Source organism: Leptopilina heterotoma, unplaced genomic scaffold (genome assembly GCF_015476425.1).
Source record: "Leptopilina heterotoma isolate Lh14 unplaced genomic scaffold, ASM1547642v1 Lhet_275, whole genome shotgun sequence".
In the NCBI taxonomy this organism is placed as follows: Eukaryota; Metazoa; Arthropoda; class Insecta; order Hymenoptera; family Figitidae; genus Leptopilina; species Leptopilina heterotoma.
Window position 1 is genome coordinate 2,460,495 of NW_025110983.1, and position 14,608 is coordinate 2,475,102.

The window sequence follows — 14,608 nt, forward strand, 5'->3', positions numbered from 1 at the left end:
GCACGTCTTTGAATTGTTTTTTTATTTTTTTTTTACAAAATTGTTAAATCCTTTCTTTGATATTGTACGACTTTGTTTTTAAGGTTAATAAGAAAAATATTCTGGGATTATATCTAAGAGAAAAAGATTCTTATCATTGTAGAAAGAAAATATGTACGATTATTATTTAAATGTTATTTAAAAAATAAGGCATTCAGATGGAGTTGAGTGAAAGAGATTTAAAATTAATTATCATTCCGATATTTTCTAGTAACAAGAATAATACCGTTTTGTGAAATAATTCTATTTAGAAGAATGTTTATACTTTTTGAAATATTGAAATCTTATGGGAGGAAAGTGGAAAAGTTACAGAATCGACTCCCAGCTTTGAAATCATCCAAGAGATTTCAATTCCGATATGTTCTAGTGACAAGCATACCTTTAGTACAATTAAATTTTAGCTGAGCAATAATGTTGACAATTCCTATTATAGTGCACAAAATCCCTAAATCAAGACTTTTCTAAAGTAAAGCACATCTGTTTCTACAAACATTTGCTTTTAAAATGATGATGTCTTGTTTATAATTCTCCGGTAATTAGGATTCCAATAAAAAAAATTTAATTCCGATATGTTCTAGTGGCAAGCATACCTGTTTTTATACAAGTACTTGTGTACCGAATGATGCTGTCTACTTCATCATCCATCTCTAATTGAGGTAATAAAAAAAATTCGATTCCGATATGTTCTAGTGGCAAGCATACCATTCATAAAAATAGTATTAGGTAAATTAATGAATTTTTAATAATACCAGCATGTTGTGAATTATTCCACGTGCGACATTCTCTTCATCATCTCTATTATGTCATCTAAAGTCCAGTAGTCAATTTCCAACGGATTATCTGTAACAAAAAAAAAGATATTAAACAAATAGATTTTTATAGGCATTTGACAAATATTGCTTCAAATCTCCAGCAATGAATTTAACAAAAAAGAAAGATCAAACCAGTACATCAAGAACTGGTCTTTCTTTTCCCTATCTAAAGTCCAAAAGTCGTATCGATAAATCCTTAAGAAATCCCGAGCCTTATTTATTGGCACTTTAAAGCTTTGTCGGCAATAAGTTTCAAATGCCGATTATTTTTTGCCTCAAGAAACCTTCCTTGCGACTATCTCCTGCTTCTTTCTTTTATATATCCGCACTTGAACTTCTTCCAACAGAAAATGAAATATCCCAGATGATAAAGAAGCAAAATATATATATCTATATATATACGAAAAAAGAAAACAAACTGCTACAGGTAAATCCCAGCAATTTCAATTCAACTCAATTTTTCTCACACCCCAAGGTCATTGAAAATAAAATTATAAAACACAAAAAAGTACCTCTATATCCACTCTTTCTCTCTCTGTGAAGAATTGATAATTTAGTAGCATTTTTAATTAAAAGCAAACAATACATCGAGATAAATTCAACAATTAGCTTAATCAATGCACTTTATTTTTCAGCAGTTGATCCTTCTCTCTGCGAATAAATTAATGTCCCATATTTCATTTTATTTTTTGCACAAGATAAAGCAATAAAATATATGAAGAAGAGAATTTAAAGAGCTAATAAAAAGCATATTTAATAATAAAATAAAATATACCGTCAAACTGAATGCATATCATCAAAAATAAAATTTCCCAGTTTTAAATACATTTACGTATGCATTTTTATAATATCTGAAAATTTTAAAAAGAGAAAAATTTAGAATTATATTTTTTTTTGTTCATGAGAGAAAAGAAAATCTAGAGATAATTATGCAGAGAGAAAAACATATTAACATTATTATTCTCGAGTGCAGAAATTTTAGCGCTACTGTATTTGAAACTCAATTCCAATTTTCCATGAAAGGAGCCATTTTATCAGGAACAATGCTTGTTTTTGGTTATCACTGCTCGCAAGACAGGAGAATGAAAAGCGTTATCGCCAAAGTTGAAATGATACAAAATTTACAATATTCACAATACAATGAACACACGAAAGGCATTTCTCTTTTCATATAAAGAATTATGATTCCTGGTTTTTTAAAAATTCATAATAACTATATGAAAAATAATAAACTAATTAGGTCTTTAAAAGGAGAAAGGAGGTAGATAATTTTTTTTTAACTCGCATACAATCAGAATAAAAACATCAATGCAACGCCATCACATTTATCAAAACTGGATTTATGAGATTTCTTCAATTCAATATAGAAAAATGAAATTCAATCATCAGAATATAAAATATATATTCTCTGATAATAAATTTGAATGAATAATAAAAGTCTTTTCATAGAGAATAAATCATGAGTTCTATATTGGATTGAAAATATTATTATTAATATTATTTTCATTGTTATTATCACTACCTTTAGTAATTATATTACAATTATTGTAAATATTATTATGATTTCCAGCGTTGATAAATTTTTCTTAATATTGAAGTGAAAAATAAATTTTTCATCAGCTCTTTTGTTTTATGAAATGGGAACAACAAAGCTTTGAGATATGGACCTTTGTAAAATGGGCGTTATATCTAAGAACAAAAATTTCATTAACCCTGCGGAAAAAGGTTTGAAGGGGACGAGAGGGAGGTTAAAGGAGGGCAAAGTTGTAAGGCGAGAAAATGTACCCTTAGATGTTATACACAAAGAGCGAAATAGGATTATGTTTCCACGGACTATGACGTCACGAAGAAGAGGATTAACCAGAAGGACAAAAAGAAAAGAAATTAAAAGAATAACAACAAGGAGAGAACATTAAATTTTCTAAAGGGAAAAAAAGCAGATTTTCTGTAAACTTGAGAATTTAATTTGACAGAGAAAGAAAACATTAAACGTAATTTTCTCATTCTTGTTAGGACAATATGAAAGAAATTTTTTTAAGATGTGTATTATATGATTTTTTACTATTTTTTTTATTCCTATAATTGATAAATGAAATATTTTTTAATTCCGATATGTTCTAGTGGCAAGAATACCTTTTAACTTAATGAAGCAAATGGACAAAACCAAAAAAATATTGTAATTACAATACGTTCGATGGATAATTTTTTCTAATTAGGAGATTTGTAATATCTCTGTTAAAATATACTTTTTGAAAAATTCCGGTATGTTCTAGTTGCAAGGATACCTTTCTAAAGTTTATTCTATTCACGATAGTAATATCGATATTATTAATGTCGTGTAACTGTTTCGTGAGAGAAAAAAATTCCGATATGTTCTCGTGGCAAGAATACCTTCTTGAATGTTAAACTGGTCACAATAATACCATCATTATAATTATTTTTCTATCTGTATGTTTAATTATTTTTATTAGTGGTATAAGGAATTCTTGACAGAATTTCCAATCTCAATGAGCTATAATGCGAGCTCTAATGGCCAGACTAACAAGAAAAGAAGTTCCTAAAGAATAAAATAATTTATTATTCTAATTAACCTTGTACAGCATGTCCGTAAGTAGGAGATTCCGACAAGTTTAACTTAGCGAGCAAAATCTAATTTGTAAAAATTCTAGCATTAAAGTCATTTGCATTATAATCACTATCATCGTCACGATTCTCCTGTTATCTAATTCTGATTCCCGTATAGTCTAGTGCAAAGCAGACCTATTAAAAACTGTTATAATTATTTGAATAATCTTCTAAAGATTAATCTTTCTCGAAACAATGATAAAGATAATCGTTTGCGAAGGAATTGTAATTTTATTGTGTTTTAGTGGTGTCTGCAAACATTTGTTTTCTAAATGATAAACGATTTACATTATTCTTCTCTAATTGAGGTTAAAAGAATAAATCTAAATCCGATATGTTCTAGTGACTAGCATACCTTTTTTATAATTAGTTAATAGTTATGTAATGGTCTGGATAATTTTCATTCTTCTCTAATTAAAATAAATTATATATTCGTTGTTTTAGAGGCAACGATACCTAAATGAAGATGTATGTTTTGTTGGCGAGCATAAACACCATAAATAATGATCTTTATAATTAACATTTTCGGTATGATCGACTGGCAAGAATACCTTAAGGTAGATTATAATTCCGATATGATTTAGTGGCAAGCATACCTATATTTAATTTCAATAATTAAATGATAATCTTCATAATTATCAATTCCTGTATGTTCTAGTGGCAAGCACACCTATTCTTAAATTTGTTAATTAAATGATTATCTTTATAATTAACAATTCTGGTATGATGTAGTGGCAAGTAGAACTAAAATTAGACTTTGATTCCTAAGTAGATTGATAGTAATAATAATTAAACTTTTAATATCGGTATGATCTATTGGCAAACATACCTATTCTTAATTCCATTAATTAAATGATGATCTACCGTCAGGCCTTAAACTTGGCAAGTGGCGGTCCCCTTATCCTGCTCCTTAACTTGTCACTAATCCGCTCATGCAATGTGGGAGCGAGGACGGGAGGAAATCCAGATCGCGGATCTCGAAAGTAGTTGGCCGGTCCACAATCTGCACCTTACCCAGGTCACCAGTCACCGTAGTCACCTTATTGGTGAAAGTCTCCTTATCAGAAGAACCTCTAAGTTTGATAAAAAGGTCTCCCTTCTTGGTGGGTACAGCTCCCCTAGAAATCGTATGGTTTTCCTCACGGATCTTTCCCAGAACTGCTGCGAACGTCGAACCTTCAGCCACTTTAACAATCATTGATGACCTCTTCTGTGGTCTTCCTTTTTTCTGTATTTGGTCCTTTGGAATTTTTGGAGGTCCTTCATTCTTCTTCTTTGAGTTTTTAGTCAACTCAGGACTGCTCCTCTTCCGCTTCTGACCTTCTAAGACGCCACAGCGTTAAGACGATCTCTTCTCTTCGATCTTGTCATGATTCCTCTGACCACACTAATTGTTGGTAGAACTTCTCATCTATTTTTTTGCAGCTGCGTGCTTTTCCTTAATCTCCTGTATGAGCGTTGTTATGCTTTTCAGTTTATCCTTAATCGTCATATTGACGTTTTTGTGGACGTCACAGAACTTCAGCATCTTACTGGCCTCCTCCTCCATTCTTTAAATGGATGCTTCTTCCTCCTTCTGCAGCCTTATAGCTTAGTCTCGTTCTTTATTGCAGCAAGTAGTGTCATTAGCCGAAGCATTTTTGAAGACAGAAATGCAGCTGGCTTGACTTGTAAGGCTGCTCGTACTTCCTCGTCTATCTACTCTTTCCAAGACAATTCTTGGTACCACCAATGCGTTGTTGTCCTCCTGCATCCTCCTGTATTAATTAATTAATCAGTTATTTTTCTATTTGTAGGTATCAGTATTTGAGCAATAAAGTAAATCATTTCAATTTCTATTCTCTAATTTAATTAATTCATTCTCTAGTTTAATAATTTAATCTGTAGTTGAGTAATAAAGTAAATGATTTCAATTTCCATTATCTAATTTAATTGAATTATACTTCCGATATGTTCTAGTGACAAGCATACCTGTCTTTACAAATACGTGCTTATCGGATGGTGACAGTTCATCAGCATCCGTTACTTGAACCAATGATGATTATACGTTCTACTAGCAAATATGCCATTCTCTAATTATTGTTTTCAATTAAGCAAGGAAATTTTCTATTGTTGTATTAAAAGAAAAATAAATTGTAATAAATATTCTAGAATATTCTGCTATCCAAAGATCTGCTAAACTGATTTTATTATAAACCAAAGGAAGATTTAACGTATGTATATAGTCTTAGTGGTTTTTAACTCTACTGAAATAGTTTACATATATTCAAAGGGATCCTTTTAACTCGATACTTTTGCGGCTACACATTCGACAGTAAATACAAGTTTTGCAAAAGTGGAAAATGATCTATCATCTTATCCCATTTGCAGATATGTCTAGAAAGAGATTTTCCTACCGATATCATTTACTTGTAATTCCGTATCTTGAAAAATTGTTTCTAATTAGATGATTACCGACCCTCTTGATGTAGTAGTTTCTCTTTAATTAACAGAACTCCCAAAGGAGATATTGAATCCGATATGTTCCAACGGGAAGCATACCTGTCATGGTAAAATTTTGTTCCTCCCAAATCGTTAATGAATTTAGCCTTTGGTATTCTAAGTGAATAGTTGAAGTAAATTTTGATTCCGTAATGTTCTAGTTGCTAGAACAGCTATAAATAAATTTTAACTCCACAAGGATAGAGGGACTAGAATACCACAACATTAGGAACACGGACACGAATGTTTCCTGAAGGTCCCTGCAGGTCCATATTAACTCCAACATCTTCCAGTGTTAAGAATATCTAAAACTTTAATTCCGATATGTTCTAGTGACAAGAATACCTCAAACTAAATTATTTCGTTCATTCCTTTAGTTTTTAGAGGGCAATAGAAATGTTCTTTTATGAATTTGTCATTTTTTGCACCAAGTAATGTAATTTCAAGTAGAATTCCGTCTACTGCAAAAGGAGAAGGTGCGCTATAAAATTGTGCTCAAGAGAGCACCGATTAGAGGAATAAGAAAAAGAAGGAGATGAAGAAAAAAAATCATAAAAATGCGACCTAGTGGCTTTAATGTTTCTTAGAGTGCGGAGGCACGTATAGAAGAGAAACTGTAACCTATTCCCTTGCAGTGTGTTGCTCGTCTCGAGGAAACACGCCATGAATGTGACACGCTGGGCTTTCAAGCCACCTAAGGCAACATCTCGCTTGCATACTAATAAGCCCAGTGAGATGGCTGAATGCACGGTTTTAGTTTGGGCATAATGGCGAGTCCATTTCGGAGGATACACTCGTACATGCTTTACTGACATCGTCGAGGGACAGTATAAACCTCTCTTTTACATGAAATGTTTCTCACCACAAAACGCTTCCCCATTTTCCAATCGTTCCAATAGATTTTCTCTAAATCTATTCTTAAAAGTCTAAATCAAAAATCAAAGTATTGAAAAAGTACCTCATTGTCGATAAAGAAGACGTTATTGACATCATCTCAATAAGAGACTAGAAGGGAACAGGAAATTGCGAGAAGCAATATGAAAAGACGTTGTCGTCGCCTCTCGCCAAAGTTATATAGCTCATTTTACAACGTGTAAACCCGATGTAATTCACAAGGCAAGATTTTCCATAAACAGCCCAAGAGAAGCGATTTACATTAAAAGTGCTCGTTAAAACTGTCTGGAGAGATGCATTTTAATGGTCTTGATCGCAAAACTAAAATGAAAAAGCAATAACGTTGGCCCCTAGTTAAACTAATTGGTTTTAATTTGCAATTATATCTATTGCTCCTGACCTCCTCATCTCCTCATCGTTTATCCCTCTCCCTTTACATAAACATTATTCCACATTGACTTTATATATCCATTGCTAATATTCTTTTACTCAATTATAGTGCATATTGCATAAAAGATAAGCCCAGAGTACAAAGAAAATATCCTTTCTGTAAAGAAACAAGGTAGAAAAAATGCTAAATACTTTAAAAAAAGTTATTTTTATTTTAAAAACAATTCTTTTTTTCAAATATTCTTTAATTATTTTCCTATCGAAACTTCTTGTATTGTCTCCAAAGCTAATACTTAGGAGGCAGTAGGTTAAGCTAGGGTATGATGGAAATCTACATTACCGACTGACGGTAATACATCCGTGGTCGGTACAGCAGATTTCTAAATTATCGACAAATGGTATAATTGCTAACCTAGTAATCGCGTAGAAATCTACATTACCGACTGACGGTAATACATCGGAGGTCGGTATAGTAGATTTCTTCATTATCAACATATGGTGATAACCATGTCCTGAACGATGACAAAAATTCTGGAATTATAATAAAGTTAATAATATTCAGGGTATTATTATGGGGAGTAACAACGTTTGGGTTGGGTACAAGAAAAAGGTAATAATTTCAAAATTAATTCAGAGATAATTTGGGTAGGGAAAATTGAAAACGGGGGAAACATTGCGAACGCGGCAAGTCTTGAATAATCATTTCTCATGAGAAATGGGGAAATTCTCCTTGATTCGTACGAAGAAAGGGGAAAATTGTCAGCGACGAAAGGGGAAGTCTGCATGCAGGCTGATCGACGAACTTCCTTTCCAATGATTCCATGCAAAATTTGAAATATTCAGAGAATACGAAAAGCAAGAATTTCAAAAGCGAAACGATAATACTTTATTTATAATATTAAGTTAACTTTTACAAAAAAATAAACAAAGTTTGAATTAAAATATGTTTTAATTATTGTTATTGTTTATTAAATGTAAATTAATTTTATCTTTAAGTCAACATTATGAAAATTTATTTTAAAATAAATATTATTGTTATTGTAAAAATTGTACAACGTCACAATAAACATAAGTAGTTCCGTATTCAAAGTCAAATAATATATTTACCTGTACACTCAAGTACGTGCTTTATTTCACGAGATGTTTTTAATGAATAGATATAAATATTTTTATAAATATATTCAACCCCCTATTTTTAATTTAAAATTAAGTTTTAAATTAAAAATTAAGTAATATTAATATTAATAATATTAATTATCAATATTGGTTTTTAGACAAATTCATTGAAATTAGTGTTTATTGAAATTATTTCTTTCAGTGAATTTATTTCTATGTTGGCCTCTCCATCAATGTCTGTGAAAGCAATAACTTTTGACCTGATTTTGAAGTTTTGTTCGTCTATGACCTGAAGTTATGTTAAATATACTATAGTCATTTGAGGCCAACTTCAGAGCGATGACCTTGACCTGATTTTGAGGTTATGTTTGTCTCTTGACCTACGTCTATGGCCTGAAGTTATATTAAATATACCGTAGCTATTTGAGGCCAACTTCAGGACTATGTCCTTTGACCATTTGAGGCCAAATTCATTTTTACAATTTGAATTGTAAAAAAATTAATTTAATTGAAATAATATATTCGCAATGAATATCGATTTTCTTAGGAAAATTATTATTCTTCATAAAAAATAACATCTCGTGAAATAAAGCACGTACTTGAGTGTGAAGGTAAATATATTATTTGAATTTGAATAGGGAACTATGAATTTTCGTTGATTCTATCACTTGTTCAAATATAATTATAGGTAAGCAAAGATAAGAAATTTAATATAAAAAGAAGTAAACATTTTATAGAAAGCATTAAGTAATAGACGACTATTTTGTGCAATAGAAAAAATACAAATTGTTAAAAATGGGAAAAAAAAGTTTCCTTCTATTAATTGCTGTTTTTAGCAGCGTAAGTAGTTAAAATTAAGAAACAATAAAAATATTCAACAGTAAATTGTTATTTTATTCAATTTAAACTTTTGTTTTCAAATTTTTTTTTTAAACACTTACAATTAATTATCAAGTTAATTAACAATCATTTTAATTACAATTTAGTTGTAATACGAGAAAAATTTTTAATAATTAGAAAAATTGTTTGGTTACCAATGTTCTTAACATTATTATAAATATTTATTATTCTCATTATGAGACGAGTAGAATTTTTTGGTTTTTATTGATTATTAATATTAATAATATTATTAATAATTATTAATAATATTAATTATATATATTAATTATAATTAAAAATATTAATTATAATTAATAATATGAATTACAATTAATAATATTAATTTTAATTCTAAAATTTTCAGGTTTCTATTATTAATGGTGCAGCTATTGATAATTTGGAAATAAATTTGGAGAAAAAATTATCTGAAATTATTGAGGAAGTTAATTCGAATGATACGCGTTATAAATACAATGTAATAAAACAAAAGGATAATCATATTGCTGGATTAAAGACACGAGTACAAAAAGAAAATGAAACTCTTCTAAACGACTTATCTAATGTAAGTATTTGAAAATTTGCAAATTCATTTGTTTATAATTAAATTTTACGCAATTTCGATTCTTTGGAAATTCTCCAATTTATTATATATTGGAAAATAAAAACTTAAAATAATTTCAAAAAAAAATTCAATAAAACATTTTCAAAAAAATTTTGAGTTTTATTATTTATGAATATAATTAAATTCCTAAAAACTGTTTTTATTATTTCTAAAAATAATTGAATTAATATGAAGAAATTAATAAAAAATTTGTTAATTTAATTAATTTAATTTCTGTGAAATTTTTAATATTTTTTAAAATATTTAAATTTTATTTTAAAAATTAAGTAAGAAGTTAGCCGCGCGCGAATTGTTGATAGTTTTTTTTATTTATTATAGTTAATAAATTAATTAATTTACCAGTTTTATTAGAATACTAATTTTCCAAATTTTTTAACAGTTTATAAATGGAAAGGTAGTGCTGAAAATTCAAGACAAAAGCAGAGAATGTTTGGAATTAGCGGTATCCTATAAACGTTATAAAAATACTGCATTTACCTTCTATAAGGATTGTCTAGTAAATCAATTGAACATGGTTGAGACAAAATGTGATATTGTTCAACATAAACCATATAGATTTTTAAATGAATTATACTCCACCAAAGCTCAATTGTCATCTTGTTTGGAATTGAAGAAAACCAACAGTTCAAAAGCATCCACATGTCTTGCAAAGGTTAGTTATCATTTAAATTCACTTGGATTATTTAATTATTTATTTTAATAATTATTTTCTCTTTTATATTGCTCTTTTAATTATTGCTTTATTTTTATTATTAAGTATTTATTATTATTATTATTATTATTATTATTATTATTATTTATTATGGAAAATTACCCAAAAATTAATTTTCAAATATTGTAAAAAGTTTCATTTAAAAAAATGGAATTAATATAAAAACAAATTTTTTACAGCTGACGGAAAAAGTGAATGAGTTTCAACAAGTATATGAAGTGAAAATGTTTCGGCATAATGTTCCATTTTTGAAAACTCCTCCATTTGAGAAATGTGATAACTTATATAATGGACGTAGTCGTCAATTGAATAATCAACTCAAAAAATGTCTAGAATAAAAACAATATTTATTCATGTAATAAAAAATGTAGAAAATGTTTAATTATACTATTTTTTTGTACTTGAAGTGAATTTTCAATAACTGTAGAATTATTTTAATATACTTAATTATTTAAATAATTTAAATTATTTATTTGTTCTATAATTGTTTTATAATTGTTTTATTATTGTAACATTTGTTCCGAAGTTAATAAAAAATACAATTAGCAATAAATTATAAAAATTATATTTAAAATTTTAGTTACTATTTTTGTTTTAAATTACAATAATATTAATAAAAACTTATCTTTTATCCTTATTACACACTAACCTAATTTTTTCACTTTTTTTCTATTTTATTTTGATCACCTCATGTTACGTCCCAAAAAGATGGCAAATAACAATAATTGTCTTTAATATAACTAAATATTAAAATGTAATTAATAAATTGATTCAAGTCTAGATTTTTTCATTGTTTACTGGTCCCAAACTATTGCTAGAACAATTCCAATTAATATCTAAGTCATCAAAATTAATTCAATTCACATTTCATAAAAAGTAACCACAGCCGATAATCAGCAGAAGATGAAAAATTATTTTTTGATCGAATTTTATGCGAATTAAATTTCACTTACTTATATAAAAATTAGTAATCGAAGATTAAAATTGAAGTTGAGGCTGGAACTAAGTTGAAGTTGAAATTTGTTGTATTAACTTTTGAAAATTGAAAACTTGATAATATTTTTAAAACTTGAATGAACTTCAACTTGAGAACTTGAAGAACTCAGAAGAGAACTTAGGTGACCGAATGACTTGAGATTTTGAGAGTAAAACTGAAGACTTCTTCTTCTTCTTCTTGTTTTAATGGCCTCTTGTTTAACAAATAGCCAGTACAAAAAACTGAAGACATGAAGATAGATTTTTTTGAACTGAAGTTTCCTTAAGGAACACGTATATTTATGTGTCAACTCCCACTACCAATTTTCTCAAGGGAGGAAAATATTTCAACCAATCGCAACCGTCATCATCATATTTTAAACCAATGACAAGCGTCATTATGAAATTTCAACCAATCGCGACCGTCATCATGGAATATTCCACCAATCATGACCGTCATTTTGACAAATCCATCAAAAAAAAATTAGATGTTTTTCTATTAGGATCGTTCCTTGATGAATATTTATTTGAATTGCAAACTCCCAGTGAGACAATGTCCACAACATTCTTTGTTAAGGTTTCATTTACATTTGTACTCATATTTGAAAAAACTTTGTCTTGGTTTGAAGGTCGAAGATTTAAACATAATTTCAAAAACAAATTTGAATGCCACTAATATATTGAAAACCCCTTTTTGTTTGTTGTAACTACAAATGGAATACAGGTCAGTGGCAACTGTGCTTATCGGCAGAAGTAGATGATGGAGTCAACACAGCAAATCGACATAACTGCATTGGTCAGGAATCCATGTCGTTCATAAAATACAGACGGTACTCGAACAACAGCTGCAACTCGTCGCAACGTTTTGCTACAGTTACGACCTCTTCATGCCATTGTTCCCATAACCAGATATATCGCTTCAAAATGGAACATATAACCAAGCACTTGTATTCCCAACTCTTAAAACTTTGATACAAAACAGATAAATCAAAATAATAATTATCCACCATCTTTAAAATCATTTCAAGGTTATAATTAATAACAAACATTTAGGCAAACCTAATTTGAGTTTTTTTATGAAAAAAATATTTTTTCTCTGAACAAAATATTCTTTCTACCTAAAAACAACTCTCTTCAACCTCTGTCTGGACAGAAAAAAGGAGGCAAAGCACAAGAAAAGTTCAATTGTCTTTCTTTAGTTTTTTCTTGAAATGAAATTGGACTTGGGGAGTGAAATTGCGAGCAGGGACGACAAGTTACGGCACGCCATCATCAGGATTCGCAGAATATCTTTGGAAGTTGAAACGCGAGCAATTTAGCGCCTCCTTCACACGTTGAATATCTATATTTTGTTCCAACTATTATAAAAAGTTTTCAGATAAATCAACGCTCAATTGCCGTCCCATGGGATAAGGTTGGAGGAGGGAGAGAGAGCAAAAGGCGTTGGAACTTTTGACTTCTGCATCCTCCTTATTCATCCTCTCCTTCCTACCCCCCAACATTCAACATTGGCTTCAAAGCACAACCAACCTCTGAAATTGGCTGTAATCCACTCTCACCACGGGTACAACTTTATTAGGTAAGATTTTTTTTTTCTAGAAAAAACTTCTCCTAACAAACACCTGCTGGACTAAATTAAAATCACAGGGTCAATGACACACGAAGAGTCGAGGAATCTAAAATTGTTTATAATCAGCAGAAAATTCTAGACTTCAAAAATTTCATCATTAGGAAATCTTTATCAAAATTACCATTACAATATTAAGAATTTAAGATTATTAAGATTCATCATTAAGATTTCCAAATGATTGAAATTTCCCTCACGATGAATAAACCTACATTTAGTACCAAATACTGTCGAATTCTTTAAACAAGATGAAAATGGATCTCTATTTCCCTACAGATCGATTTTCATCTTATTAGTAAAAAAATTGTTTCAAAAATTAGGTATCCTTGCCACTAAATCATATCGGACGTAAAACCTGCTTCTAGATGTTTTGCACCTTGGGACAACTGTAAAAAAGGATTGCTCCTAATTCTAGCAGCAGTTAAACATTTTTAAAAAACTTTAGATCAGTTGAACAAAAATCAAAACCGGACAACACTTAAAATTTATTTTCAACTAAACAAATAATCACCGACATTTAAAATTTATCACCAAGTCTACGGTAATCAAAAGTGTAAAGTATTTTCGCAAAATCCGATATATTGGGATGTGTCACTAGGTATGAGACGGGTTTTGTTTTTTACCCATAAATTTTAAATGGGTAAACGAAATTGTGAATAAAGTATACCGTTCGAAAGGTAACTTAAATACGCAACTTTTATTCAAAGAAAGTATTGTGTTCAGATGGAGTCAAAAAAAGTTATGATCAATTTTTCCAGCACATCGCTTTTGTCAACAAACAAAAAATGTGTCCAGTTGTGAGACACTTATTAAAAATTGCTAAAAATTAAAAAATTTGACATGTAACGTTATGTTTAGTAGAAAATACTAAAAAAAAAACCAAAACAACATTTAAATAGTATGCCAGCAAAGTCGTATTTTTTATGCCTAGATGGGTGTTGTCGACACTGTCTCACAACTGGTGATATGCTGTGTCTCACACCCAGAAATTGGCCCTATTTCGAAAAAGTAAAATTAAATTATTTTCAACCGTAGATTGGAACAATGAATTCAATTAAATATTAATTTTTTTCTGCAGATTTTCGCCGAAAATAGTCTTCTGACAAATTTTTAGAACCTTTAATAGTCATGGAATTATTAATTAAAGAAGAAGCTTAACATAATTAATATTCATAAAAAAATTAAATATTTGTAAAAATTGCTTCTATTCAACTTCCTGAATTATAAAATAGTAAATAGTACGTCATATTCAAGAAATTAAAATAATCGTCATAGTATATAAACAATAAGTTTTGCGTCACATTATACAAATTAAAAATACTATTTAAATAGAATTTTTAAAAATTATACCTTAAGATAATTTGTCAATGCGTACATTTTTATTTACCTTTGAATTTATAATTACGAATAAAGCTGTTTTCGACTCTTTGAATAAT

General features: G+C 29.3%; 1 protein-coding gene across 1 annotated transcript; it reads left to right on the plus strand.

The window, feature by feature from the left end:
- Window positions 1-9,105: 9,105 nt before the first annotated feature.
- Window positions 9,106-10,976, plus strand: LOC122504023. Its single transcript, XM_043614845.1, has 4 exons — window positions 9,106-9,197; window positions 9,601-9,798; window positions 10,238-10,510; window positions 10,750-10,976. The coding sequence occupies exons 1-4, from the start codon at window positions 9,153-9,155 to the stop codon at window positions 10,906-10,908; spliced, it is 675 nt and encodes a 224-aa protein (XP_043470780.1). The 5' UTR covers window positions 9,106-9,152; the 3' UTR covers window positions 10,909-10,976.
- Window positions 10,977-14,608: the final 3,632 nt, after the last annotated feature.

Coding starts and splice junctions, on each gene's coding strand:
- LOC122504023 (XM_043614845.1), top strand. CDS start 9,153: ATGGGAAAAAAAAGTTTCCTTCTATTAATTGCTGTTTTTAGCAGC. Junction 9,799..10,237: donor TTCTAAACGACTTATCTAAT/GTAAGTATTTGA, acceptor ATTTTTTAACAG/TTTATAAATGGAAAGGTAGT. Junction 10,511..10,749: donor CATCCACATGTCTTGCAAAG/GTTAGTTATCAT, acceptor AATTTTTTACAG/CTGACGGAAAAAGTGAATGA.